This window comes from Columba livia, chromosome 15 (assembly GCF_036013475.1).
Source record: "Columba livia isolate bColLiv1 breed racing homer chromosome 15, bColLiv1.pat.W.v2, whole genome shotgun sequence".
Taxonomy (NCBI): domain Eukaryota; kingdom Metazoa; phylum Chordata; class Aves; order Columbiformes; family Columbidae; genus Columba; species Columba livia.
The window spans coordinates 3,069,837-3,083,484 of NC_088616.1; the positions used below are offsets into that span (position 1 = coordinate 3,069,837).

Consider the following 13,648-nt stretch of genomic DNA (forward strand, 5'->3'; position numbering starts at 1 on the left):
TCCTCTGTAACACACAAAACCTATCACTACAGTCTCAAGAAATACAGGATAAAAAGATAGTATCTTGGACATTTTTAGTTGGCAAACAGTTGCTCCATGATCACCAATGACAGACACATTTGTTAACAGCAAAGTATTTTATTTTTCTTAAGGAAAGAAAACTTCTTGAGGAAAGAATAAGTGATCTAACAACAAATCTTGCAGAAGAAGAAGAAAAAGCCAAAAATCTTACAAAGCTGAAAAACAAACATGAATCCATGATTTCAGAACTTGAAGGTAATGCGAACAAAAGTGGTTTATGTCAGTTTTTTGCCCTGGCACACAACAAAACATAATCTGGAGAGAACTTTGTGGGGAATTTTCCAAATTTCTTATGGTGAAACCATTTTGTGTGTGAGAATCACCAAAATCCCAGGGTGCACAAACTATAGATACCTTTTTTAAAGAAAGAAAGAATATATACATATATATATATATATATACACACACACATTATATATATATATATAAGAGTAGAGAAAATTGGGAAAAAAAATAATACTTACTCTGGAGATAGATAGATAAATGATTCTCTGAGGTGGCTAGAGATACGTGATGATGTAAGGTATTGCGTGTTGCTTCAGAAGCGCAATGACTTATAGTTAAATGTATGGCCTCACTGGAGGCCAGCACATTGTTTAGCATAAACTCAAGGTCAGATTAAAGACTCTGTGCACTAACACACTCCCATGACCAAAATCCTGACTTTTTCAGTGCGGCTGAAGAAGGAAGAGAAGAGCAGACAAGAACTGGAGAAAGTGAAGAGGAAGTTGGAAGGGGAGTCAAGTGATTTACATGAGCAAATCGCTGAGCTCCAGGCACAAATTGCGGAGCTGAAGGCGCAACTGGCCAAGAAGGAGGAAGAGCTGCAGGCTGCTCTGGCCAGGTATTCCCTCCTGAATCTGTGCACGGGCTAAAAACCCAGGCTGGAACATGTGCTAGAGTCAGGTTATGGTCGGACTCTATGATCTTAAGGGTCTCTTTCAACCAAAATGATTCTATGATCCTATGTGCCTCTGCCCTTCCCAGCCACTGAGATTCTGCAGCCATGAATCTCATCTCTCGGTTACATCCTGCCTGCGTGCTTTCCCCATTTTCCAAATTTCCTTTTGAGAAAAGTTATACAGTTTTTTGCCCATAGACACATAATCTTATCTCCACATATCAATGAGAACTCCACTTCCCAGTGGCACTAGCGGTGCTGTCAAGTGAAGAATGAAGTGTGACAACAGACTTCATAGGCAAAATGCAGAAGTTATTTCAGAGTCTGACATTGATCCATTCAGAGTCTGAGTAGATTTCCTGTATAAATTCAAGGGGGACAACACTCATCCAAACCTTTTGCTGAATTGGCTGATCAGCATCGCCATCATTGTGTCCTGATAAAGTACAGCTGCTAGATCCATTTGGTGTCAGTCCTCCCTCTTTCTTTGGTGCTCTTTTGCACAGATCCTAGAAACCTTTGTTCTCTGTATACCAATTTCCTCAAAGTGAAATGATTTTTTTTTTAACCTATGAGATGAAATACTCTCTTTTCAGGCTTGAAGATGAAACTAGTCAGAAGAACAATGCCCTCAAGAAGATCCGTGAATTGGAAGCTCACATCTCTGATCTCCAGGAAGACTTGGAGTCTGAGAGAGCTGCAAGAAACAAAGCAGAAAAACAAAAGAGAGACCTAGGTGAAGAGCTTGAGGCTCTGAAGACAGAGCTTGAGGATACTCTGGATACCACAGCCACCCAGCAGGAGCTCAGGTATGGAGACGTAGCACACAGGCCTAAAATAAATATCACTAATCTCAGTACAATACTGTCTAGTGTTATAAATGTGCAGTAGCACTGTCTTCGCAGTGACTGGAACACCCTTCTCTGCTTCTGCTCCATTTCTGTGTGTTCCCTTCCAGAGCAAAGCGTGAACAGGAGGTCACAGTGCTGAAGAGAGCTCTGGAGGAGGAGACTCGCACTCATGAAGCCCAGGTCCAGGAGATGAGGCAAAAGCACACTCAGGCTGTGGAAGAGCTAACAGAGCAGCTGGAGCAATTCAAACGGGTAAACAGAAATCCCTTTTATTGCAAACTATCCACCAGACAACACGGCTTCATTTTATAGACCATCTTTCTCCTCTTCATGCTTGTAGGCTAAAGCAAACTTGGATAAGACCAAACAGACACTGGAGAAAGAAAACTCTGATCTGGCTAATGAAGTCAGGAGCCTGAACCAGGCCAAACAAGATGTGGAGCACAAAAAGAAGAAGCTGGAAGTGCAGCTGCAGGAGTTACAGTCCAAATACACAGATGGGGAGCGTATTCGGACAGAACTCAATGAAAAAGTTCATAAGTTACAGGTAAGAAAGAGTTTGACTTTTTGCTGTGTCACCTCAGGCTTGAGGAGACCAGGTTAAACTGTTCTGTAAGGGTAAATCAGGAGGAATCCCGGCCCTGCCAGCTTCAGCTGAAATGCCCATTTCTTGGTCATCTGTAGCGTTCCTACCTTGAACTCCCACTTGAGTTATCACACAATTCAACAATTACAACCACTCTGTCTCATAGAAACGAGCGCTCTTAGTCTCGTTGTCCCTCTGTACACATTGCAGTCTGTGATGCCGTAATGCCACCGCTGCTTCAGTCATTGTGCTGCACCTTTTACAGAGGTTTTTTTATGTTAATTCATTTTTGGATAGAGGGGAACATTGATAGGAAAGTGACTTCTGGAAATGGATTAGATAGCTATTAAACACATAAGGTGCTCAGAAAAATAACAACAAAATGAGAACGCTCACTCATCTATGAGTTAGGGTCTAATAAGAAATAACTAAAGATAATTTAAAACAGTTCTCTGGTAGATGTTCAATATCCAGCAATACTAATCAAGATCATTGTTACAACTTTCTTCATAGCAGCAATGAGCTTCCCTTCATTATTTTAAGTTAGTGGATAAATAAGGTAATACAATAAAAAGGCATCAATTTCTGTCAAACTTGGGAAAAGGAAGCAAAACCCACAGAAATCCCTGTTCTCCTTTGCAATTCATTGAAAAGAATATACCAGTATTGCCTTACAAATATGACTAGATTTTGTTATATAGTCAAAAAATACTAAGGTAGACATAAATGGCATTAGACCTTAGTGGTCTTAATATGACCAATCACAAAGATGACACGTGCAGACAATGCAGAGTTTGTGTGTAGGATTTTGTTCCACAAGACTTAAATCCCACATACTGTCCAGAAAAATTATGGCAAAATTGTGAATTAAGCTAGAAATACTGTTGGTGCTTAAGGTGACCCAGAAGCATAGGAGAACACTGACATCCTATTCAGTGTTAAGATTCCAATCTACAGCAAAATAAAAGTGTGTGGGAAGATTTTGAAGTTGTGCAAAATAACTGAGTTTATTCACTGTGGTGTCTCACAGGTTGAAGTTGAAAACGTTACCGGTTTGCTCAATGAAGCAGAAAGCAAGACAATCAAATTGACCAAAGACGTTGCAACCTTAGGATCTCAGCTACAAGATACACAGGTAAATTTTCATGCAGTAACAGCTCATCTACGATACTTATGAATACACTATAAAAAGACCTGAGCTAATGACTATATTGCTGATTGATGTGGTGACCGCAGGAGCTGCTTCAGGAAGAAACACGGCAGAAGCTCAATGTGTCTACCAAGCTTCGGCAGTTGGAGGATGAGAAGAACAGCTTGCAGGAGCAGTTGGATGAAGAAGTAGAAGCAAAACAAAATCTGGAGAGACATATTTCAACACTGACAATACAGGTATCAGTGCCATGGCTAAATCACGAGCTCCATCACTCAGTTTTGTCAGTAATGCCAGAGGTTTCAGATCTGTAGAACCATCCTGGCACAGCATGTGGACCCAGACATTCAGGGAACCAGTGGTGGTGGCCCAGATGGCATCAGTGAAGCTCCACAATGGAGCCAGCAGTCTCCCTTTCTTTAAATCACCATCTCTAGGATGGGTACGAATGCAAGGTGGCTCCCAAGACAGCCTTGCACACTAGGCCTGTTTGTCCATACTGGGTCTACCTCATTTTCTGGGTGATGGGTAACGAATGACTAGCTTCACATGGGTCAAATTAGGTAAGATTTCTGGGTTGTGGCTGTCTCCTAGCCATCTTCTCTGCCCAGCTTTGTTGTCACTGCTATAAAGATTTGTCCTCTGTATTCAAATTTCAGCTCTCTGACTCCAAGAAGAAGATACAGGAATTTACCAGCACAGTAGAAATCATGGAAGAAGGCAAAAAGAAACTTCAGAAGGAAATTGAAAGTCTCACACAACAGTTTGAGGAAAAGGCTGCTTCTTACGACAAACTGGAAAAAACCAAGAACAGGCTCCAGCAGGAGCTGGATGACCTGGTGGTGGACTTGGACAACCAGCGTCAGCTGGTCTCCAACCTGGAGAAGAAACAGAAGAAGTTTGATCAGGTATGGACTTAAGGTTCTCCCTTGCTGTGCTATCACCTAACTGCTCCAGAACTCACAGACACTCCACTGCTTCAGTAAAAGACAAAGCAGGCTCAAAAGATAAACTAAGATTTAATTAGATATATACTGGTTAATTTTGTATTTATACGTATCTATCAAAAACACAGACATTTTTCTCTGCCATTAACAACTGACACGACAGTTGCAACAGAAAAACCCTGTTATCAATGACTTTCTGCATTAACACTGTCTTTTCACAGATGCTAGCTGAGGAGAAAAACATCTCTTCCAAATACGCAGATGAAAGGGACAGAGCAGAAGCTGAAGCTAGAGAAAAAGAGACAAAGGCTTTGTCGCTGGCCCGAGCACTTGAAGAGGCTTTGGAAGCCAAAGAAGAACTGGAGAGAATGAACAAAATGTTGAAAGCTGAAATGGAAGATCTTGTCAGCTCCAAAGATGATGTTGGCAAGAACGTAAGTTTTGGGCTTAGAACGATTTCCACAAAAATAACTTAAAATAGCAGCTAACAAACAGATCATTCTTTTCAGTGTGGAAAATTCTCTGTAGCACACAGTCATCCAGTGAGATCAGATATTTCATGCAGAATTCAAAGTTTGTTCCATTTGGGCTCAAACTTTCAAGAGACTTGGCAAAATAACTGAAAGTCATCTTTATTTTTAACATAACTTCAGGCATGAAGAAGATTCTTATTCATTTCTAATACTGAAAAAAACATTAAAGAGATTCTAAATAATTTACTAGTTTATTAAGCAGCTTTGAAGCTGAAAATTCTGCAAATCTGATTTTATTAGTTGTATTTGACTTTGCCACCAACCTAACATTTACTTGTATAGCTGCAGCAAATTTCCACTGATAACTGATACATTGCCAATCACTTATTTTATTACAGTGATATGATAATGTTACTTCTAATACTAAATAAATTATGAAACTTGACTAGATTAAAATTGAAAGTTTGTGACAAAGAGAATCTCAGCTTATTTTAAGACAGGTTGGCAAGTGTATAAAAAAAATACTAATTTACCATTTTCAGTGCAAATTCATTCACTCATTGTTCACAGCTGATATTCTGAAATATGGCCCATCATGCAGGTAGACTGTGTTTAACGAGTATGATTTGTATTTCTTCTAACAAGTCTATTAAATTCTCATTGCTTGAAAGGTCCACGAATTGGAAAAATCCAAACGGACCCTGGAACAGCAAGTAGAAGAGATGAAGACCCAATTAGAAGAGCTAGAGGATGAGCTCCAGGCTGCGGAAGACGCCAAGCTCAGGCTGGAGGTTAACATGCAGGCCATGAAAGTCCAGTTTGAAAGAGATTTACAGGCCAGAGATGAACAGAACGAGGAGAAGAAAAGACAACTCCTTAAACAGGTACCATTCCCTATTTTTGCCTTTGCAAATACCTAACCACACCAAGTGAAAGGCCCCAGCCTCATGCCATTATTTAAAGTACCTTATTATAGTGAGAAGAAAACATTATATTGCAAATAAATAAATGACTAGGTTATTGTATTAAAAAAGGCCCAAAACAGCATAACAGGTTTTTTTTTTCCCCATTTCAGTAGCAGGTGCACAATTGCTGAGAGATGTAGAAATTTAACATTATAACTAATATAGTACAAAACATATGAATTGTTATTTCTGCCACAGAAGGACCTTGCCTGTATTCTCAGTGCAAGTGAAAAAAAGACAGAGTCTAATAGATCTGCCTTCTCACTGTGCACTGAATGGCTCCAAAAGCACTGGAAATTACAGCTGACAGGACACAGCCTGTTGGCACAGCACAGCTGCTGCCAGCATCATTTGCAATACACAGATTTCCATGACTACAGAACCCAAATTGTTGACACCTTTCAAGAATCTTAAAATAGATTTCCATTTTGTCCAACAACTAAGCCGCCAGAGAAATCATAATTAATAGATATATGGGGCTGTAGCCATTATTCAGACACACACGGAGTGTTTAAGAGTGCTCAAGGACCTTCCTAAACTTAATTTGCTTTCTTTAATGATCAGCTCCATGAACATGAAACGGAACTGGAAGATGAGCGGAAGCAACGTGCCCTGGCAGCTGCAGCCAAAAAGAAGCTGGAGATGGACGTTAAGGATCTAGAAAGCCAAGTGGATTCCGCCAGTAAAGCTCGTGAAGAAGCCATCAAACAACTTCGCAAATTACAGGTATGTAACCCCACAAATATATATATATATATATATATATATGTAGTTCTCACTACTGACTTTCATACAGTTACAATATGAAAGTTGGTGACATCTGTGGACTTGATGCCTTTTATGGGTTAAAGGAAGAGTTTTAATGAGACTCCCAGATTCAAGTTTGTGTAGTGTAATGCTCTGTTTGAACAACAACAGAAAACTGCACATGGCAAACCACAAAAATCTTTAATTTCATCATTGCGGAGAGATTCCAAAATTCTCCGGTCAACACTTATCTGCTCTTGGCTTACCCACATGAAGGAAAATGTAGATTCCCACGTAGAGAAAGCAGTACAGGATAAAAATCTATCACAGGGCTTCAATCCCGGTTCTAATACTTGACTCAAAAGCATAAAAATCTGTCCAGAAATCATGGTGTCTCTGCATTAGCATTTTGCTGTTTATAGTATAAGTCTCCCTATCAGCTGTTCTGTCATATGCTGACAGCTAAACAACAAAAAGGGATGTATCAGAAAGATTAAGACTGCACATGTACTTAAATATTCAGAGGAAATAAAGACAATAAGCATTACAAAAGCCACAGTGTGCAAGTGGAAGCGTTGCTCTTCTTGGGGTAGCATTTCAGACCTGTCCAACATGCGCTAGCTCATCTCTCCAGAAAATAATTTAAGCAGGCATCATAACTATGTAAATGTGTATTTGTTCTATTCTGTCCAAATTTCTTTCTACTGAAATTGTAATGAAGCCAGACAAAAATAAATCTCTGTTATTCTTTCCAACAAGGCTCAGATGAAGGACTACCAACGAGAGCTGGATGATGCACGGGCTGCCAGAGAAGAAATATTTGCCACAGCCAGAGAAAATGAGAAGAAAGCAAAGGGCCTGGAAGCAGAACTCATCCAGCTTCAAGAGGTAAAGTGGGAACTTAGAGCAGTATGAAGCAGACTACACAGGACCTTCAGTAGCAAACCAGAACTGCAATGAAATAATAGAATAGCCATCAGAGACAGAAAGCTATAAGCAGCACTTGTCACAAGTTCCACGTGCTCAGTGCACTCCACTAAAGTTGTTGGATCTTCACCGGTGCACAGCCAGATCAATCTGAATAAATTCACCTTGGAGGAAGGCACAGTTCACCAGGCTTAACAGGAAATGAACTGTATGATCCAACACAAAGTGTTTGCAATAGCTATAAATTCCTGAAGTCTTGTTAGCGCTATTATTCCTACATGTATTAAATGGCAATCTTGTGACTAAAACCAATAAAATAGAAACCAACTGACAGCTGCATAAAGTACATTTCATAGTGCTTCTGTAGGATTTACAATGTCACATCTTATACCAGTTTTAGAAAATTCATAATCCTGCATATCATGCTATAACTGTCTGAACACTTACTTGCTCATTTCTTTACTATGCTGCCTTTTCCTCTTCTCCTAGGCTCTGGCTGCCGCAGAGAGAGCTCGCAAACAAGCGGATCTGGAGAAAGAAGAGATGGCAGAGGCACTGGCAAGTGCTACTTCTGGAAGGTAGGAATAGTCTGGATTACTCACAAGGCTGTAAATATGCTGCTGAATGCTGCATACGTTCCTCTCCCAACAGCCATCTAGTCTTGACAACATAAATTGCACACACATATGACTAGTCTCATTGAAATATCTAGCTCTCTTTTCTTTATAAGTTATTCACAGCTTGTAATAGTTTCAAACACATTCAAGTGGTCACAGCCATAACAACAAGCTTACTAAATTCAAATTTACAGGACAAGCCTTCAGGATGAGAAACGGCGCCTGGAGGCAAGAATTGCCCAGCTGGAAGAAGAGCTAGAAGAGGAGCAAAGCAACATAGACGCAATGGGTGATCGCATGAGGAAAGCGGTGCAGCAGGTAGAGCACATTTCAGTACCTGTCATGCTCTGTTTGTACTCCAGCCAAAGCTGTTTGTGGTTCTGAATAAATATTTGAAGAACTGTCACCTGTCATTCCTCAGAAAGCATGCAACACTCCTGACAGTGTCCATATTCTCCCCCTTGCAGGCAGAGCAGCTGAACAATGAGCTGGCAACAGAGCGTGCAGCTGCACAGAAGAATGAAAACGCTCGGCAGCAACTGGAGAGGCAGAACAAGGAGCTGAAGAGTAAGCTGCAGGAGATGGAGGGAGCTGTGAAGAACAAATTCAAAGCTACCATTGCTGCTCTGGAGGCCAAAATTGCTTCTCTTGAAGAGCAATTGGAACAGGAAGCCAGGTAGGGGTTTCCTGGAGGGCACAGCTCTCGATTTATTGTTCCAGTTAATGAGACAGAAAGCAAATGAAGGCATACAGGATTTGTGTCATCCGGCTCTCAGTGCCATTAAGGCTTGGTAAACTCTCCTTTACTTAACATTTCTTAGACATATGGCCCGTAATGAGTTGTTACAGGTTCTGATTCAGAACAAGTTTATTGCTGAAAAGTTCTACCGGTATCAAGGGCAAGGACCTGCTCCCCTACACTTCAGAATAACAGCCCTAGACTCTGCCAGGGTAATTGCCAGAACACATTGTGCCATTTGTAGGATTATTGCTTGAGGAAATCACCTTGTGTTTCAGAACAGACCTCCTGGAACACCCCTAGCATGCAGCAAACACACAATTGTTTTGATCAGAAGAACATGACCTTTCGGTTTTGCTTAGAATTCACCTGTTAAACTCAGTAAGGCCTTTAACACATGGGTCCTTGGTGCCCATTTCATGCACCATGCCTGAGGCAGGTGAGGACAACAGACCTTCCACACCACCAAACGCTGCACTGTCCTTTGCAGAGAGAAGCAGGCTGCAGCCAAGACGTTGCGCCAGAAGGACAAGAAGCTGAAGGACGCATTGCTGCAGGTGGAGGACGAGAGAAAGCAAGCGGAGCAGTACAAAGATCAGGTATCGGGCTGCGCCAGGAGGGTCTTGGTCTGTGGCACGGGGATTTTCAGGTTTTACCCTAAGGGAGATTCCACGTTCTGCCTCAAAGAAATAGCTCTCTAGAAAGCAGACTGCTTGGATATCTACACAGCCCTTTGCTAAGAGACAGAACAATATTATTCTTCTTCCATGCTCAGTCAAGTGTCAAAGCACCAGTCTATGTCAGTCAGCCAGCTGCAACAGCCTGATGCACAGTCATATATAGGACTGGGCACAACATCCTTATTGGTATATAAATAGAGATGACAAACATGTTTTATCATTTTAGCTTTACCTCATGCACACCAGCCTGTAAGCCAGAAAAGCAGGGACGTAGGACCGTGAAGCAAAAGGAACAACAAGGCGGTGTCTGAATACATTAACTATCAGCAAAATGAACTCCCGCAAAGCAAAGTTACTTTTACATTTTTTAGATTTTAAGCTTCTACCTTTGATTCAGGCCATGTTTCAGGAAAACTCTCAAGAGAAGTAGAAAAGTAAAATAAAGAACATAAAGCTATTAAATCTGTGTTGAATTAAAGCATTACTCTAAAATTTCCCTTTAGGCCGAGAAGGGCAACCTACGACTCAAGCAACTGAAAAGGCAGCTGGAGGAGGCTGAGGAAGAGTCTCAGCGGATCAACGCGAACCGCAGGAAGCTGCAGAGAGAGCTGGATGAAGCTACCGAGAGTAACGAAGCGCTGGGCCGGGAGGTCACAGCACTGAAGAGCAAGCTCAGGTAGAGTGCCCTAGTTTGGGACAACCATTCCCACTCATTGGCAGCCTGGAAATTTGGCACAAAATTAGAGAAATTTAAAAAAAAATTTGTCCAAGTAAAGAACAGACACTGATAATGCTGCAAAGTTACTCACTCCTTGTATGAGCTTGGCAGATACAACAGGCCAAAGTCAGTAGGTGAGAAGTGTTTTGTAGACCACAGCAGTCTCAGGATTTCAGCTGTGAGGTGAACAACTGTGATAACATGGCACAGGCCTTACTCTTTTTCTAATCAAAACTTCTGTTGGCTTAAACAGGAACAGAATTAGGCTTGGTGGCTTTTGAAAACATTATTTATATGATGGCTGTATCTATTTGTACAGAAGCAGTCACAAAAGGGTAGAAGTGCTTGTGCTTTTCACACTTCCACACTCAAAACTCGCACACAATGACTGTAAACAGTCTTAGACAACATCATAGGTAGCAAAAGACAAAGCACGTTACATGACTCTTATCCAAAAGTCTCCTTGGACTTCACCACAAAGGGATTCAGTGTCATGAGACCAAGGAAAAGATCAAAATGTCCCTTTGCGCTTTCTTGTTAAAGCTGAATGGGAAAGAGATCAAGCTGTGATCAGTCACCACACACGTGAGCTCTCCTGCACACACTGCATTTGGAAACACCAACTCACTGAAACAAGGAGGCTGAATTGTAAGGAAAATGCTCTATTTGCATCATCACACCGTACAACTTTGCTTCCTACCTAAATCCAACAGTATTTCAGATGAAAGTAAAGCACCTGCCTGGTTGTGTTCTTGAAGCGTGTGTTCTGCCAGCGTGTTTACCAGTAACGTTCACAAACCTTCCAATGTGGACGTACTCCATAGTGAGGAAAGAAGGATGCGGTGGCCTTTTCTATCAGCACCAGCTCGGCTGCCGCGTGCTCCTGCCTGCTTTACCAAGCAGCGGCTGTATCCAGCCCTTTCCACATAGAATAGCATAAGGCTCATTTTTTGTTTTATCTAAATGTAATGTAATTGGCTGTAATGTACTTGGTTTAATTATTTAAAAGTAATCTACCTACCTCTGATCATGACAATGTGCTTAGTATAACTGCCTGGGACTCTCTATCTCTGTTTCAGAGGGACACAGGAACCTTCGCATGACTAAGCAGGTACCATGCCTTCAACTTTGCAGCTCGCTTGTGCTGTACAAATTTCCATTTTCTTTGGTCCAAGTAAAAATTATGTGAGGTTTCTGCAAACTGTGAAGGCTTGGATATCTTGGCATTAATCTGTTTTATCAAAGGAGACAAATATTACAATAATCTAGCTACCATCAGCTGTTCAGTGATACGTCTTTCTTACAAGTAGGTTACGTACTGATGTAGACTTACCAATTCTCACAAGGTCTACCAACAGAGTACCTAATAAAGTACTCTGACTTTTTCTGCATGAAAATTGTCTTTTTTTACACCTCATCTTCGTGCACAGACACAAAGATCAATTTTTTTTTTTCAAATCAAATACACCATTGATTAGCAAAATTGATTAAAAGGACTAATGAAGTGTCACAGCATGCCATTAGAATTTCACAGTATTTTTAATGCATATTGTGAACCTGAGCCTAAGGTAAGATCCCATCTAACTCACCTGAGGTTTGGGAATACCTTATTTGCATGTGATTTATCACACTTAGACCACACAATCACAGACAAGAGCTAAAATCTTGCCTTTCATTACCCCGCACTCTGTGCCTGTATTGCTTACAAGGAGCTACTACTTAGGCTTTTAGAGTAGACAAGCAATGTAATGTTTGCTGTTATTAAAACATAGAGCACAGCCACAGAAATTAATATTGACACTGTCACCTAGCACAGCATTATACTGTATCACATTGTCTGGAGATAGGAATTAAAAAAAACAATTAAAGAGCTACTGCCTTGTAATATTTGTATATCTTCTATTTTACATATGCTGGATTTTGCTGCAAACACACAAATATTTAAAGATGGTGTCTTGTCCTTGCATGTACCTTTTAGTCATCCTAATAGTTCCCATGGGACTGTTATTCAAGCACTTGTTCAAAGGTAGACTAAACACAGAGATGCTAAGCAAACACTAACACTTAGGGCTTGTCTCAACTACATGCATTATTCTAAGGTGCTAATGCAAATGACCACGTGGATATTATCCAATCCATAAACCTGTTTAAGAGGCACAGATATAAACAGAAAGCGTTTATCCACAGGGTCTATATGAGTTTATCAAGTATTAAGTTTACGCATGTTGCAACAGTTGATGTCAGTAAGTGGTCAGTGCGTGACAGAGTTCACTGCTCTGTAGCCACAACTGTCCTGCACAGTTTGGTTGGGCTCTGGCTGTTACTCCCCACCAGCCCCACGTTCTCTTACAGCACTTCAATGAATTACTGCAGCATAAAGAGTTACTGGACAAGTGACTCGAGAGTGAGAGTCCAGAAAGCAGGAGTCCAAGGGGGCGAAGAGCTCTTCCTGATGAAGACAGAGATCTTTCTTGACAAGAAGTGATGAATTTACTAACCTAACTTTCATGTTAAACAGCAATAACAAATATCTGCTATCACTAAACAGTAGACAGTGCTGCTAGACTCTGCCAAGCACACGCCAGGGTAGCAATGACATATCCTTGTGTTCAACACATGCCATCGGCACCAGAATAAGGGTTCGCTAACTGCAGAGCTGAAATGAAGCTTTATTATCCACCTAATTGCACACACACACACGGAACTTTAAGGGCAGAAGTGTGGAAAACAGACTATATCACGTTTCCACCTCTGAAACACAGATTTGTGCCCCTGAAATAAGTTAGTCCAGCCAATGTTCCTACCCACTTCCCTCGTGTGGAAGATTGAGCTTTGGATTTAAACAGCTGCTTCAGAAAGGACAACATCAGCTTAGTCTTTTGCAAGGACAAGACAAGCCTTTAAATATTTACGCATGATTGCTGTACTTAAAAGTGTATAGTCGGATGTATTTAACATCAAATTAGTAATTTTGGCACAATGTTCAGTGATCATGTATTTGTTCTGTTGCTTATGTCTATGGTCTCAAGCCTTTACAAAGGTTTGCTTAACGAGGGGCAAGTGAGAGGCCATGTTAAAAAACTTAAGGGTTTTGTAGCTCAGACACAATGGAGGCCAAGAAGAGACAAACGTGTCTTCTCACTTGCTCACACCTCCCCAAAAATTAACCTTGAGGACCAAAGTGTCCCTGACTGGGGCTGTGGCTGGGAAATACATGGGGATGGGAGGGAGACGTTGCAGTCACCACAGGGGAAAACAGCGAAAAA

At 41.1% G+C, this 13,648-nt stretch overlaps 1 protein-coding gene across 5 annotated transcripts in view; it reads left to right on the plus strand.

The window, feature by feature from the left end:
- Positions 1-13,648, plus strand: part of MYH11 (myosin heavy chain 11) — a 57,873-nt gene that overhangs the window by 43,247 nt on the left and 978 nt on the right. For 3 of the 5 annotated variants that reach the window (XM_065030450.1, XM_065030451.1, XM_005508481.3), the window contains 17 exons: positions 153-276; positions 754-925; positions 1,579-1,791; positions 1,941-2,085; positions 2,174-2,380; positions 3,450-3,554; positions 3,656-3,808; positions 4,229-4,477; positions 4,738-4,950; positions 5,661-5,873; positions 6,519-6,680; positions 7,461-7,589; positions 8,118-8,206; positions 8,440-8,563; positions 8,713-8,921; positions 9,475-9,583; positions 10,168-10,340. In XM_065030450.1, the coding sequence (XP_064886522.1) occupies positions 153-276; positions 754-925; positions 1,579-1,791; positions 1,941-2,085; positions 2,174-2,380; positions 3,450-3,554; positions 3,656-3,808; positions 4,229-4,477; positions 4,738-4,950; positions 5,661-5,873; positions 6,519-6,680; positions 7,461-7,589; positions 8,118-8,206; positions 8,440-8,563; positions 8,713-8,921; positions 9,475-9,583; positions 10,168-10,340 (2,789 nt within the window). Of the gene's footprint in view, positions 1-152; positions 277-753; positions 926-1,578; positions 1,792-1,940; positions 2,086-2,173; positions 2,381-3,449; positions 3,555-3,655; positions 3,809-4,228; positions 4,478-4,737; positions 4,951-5,660; positions 5,874-6,518; positions 6,681-7,460; positions 7,590-8,117; positions 8,207-8,439; positions 8,564-8,712; positions 8,922-9,474; positions 9,584-10,167; positions 10,341-11,461; positions 11,494-13,648 lie in introns of all 5 variants that reach the window. The other 2 variants (XM_065030453.1, XM_065030452.1) reach the window with 2 other exon arrangements.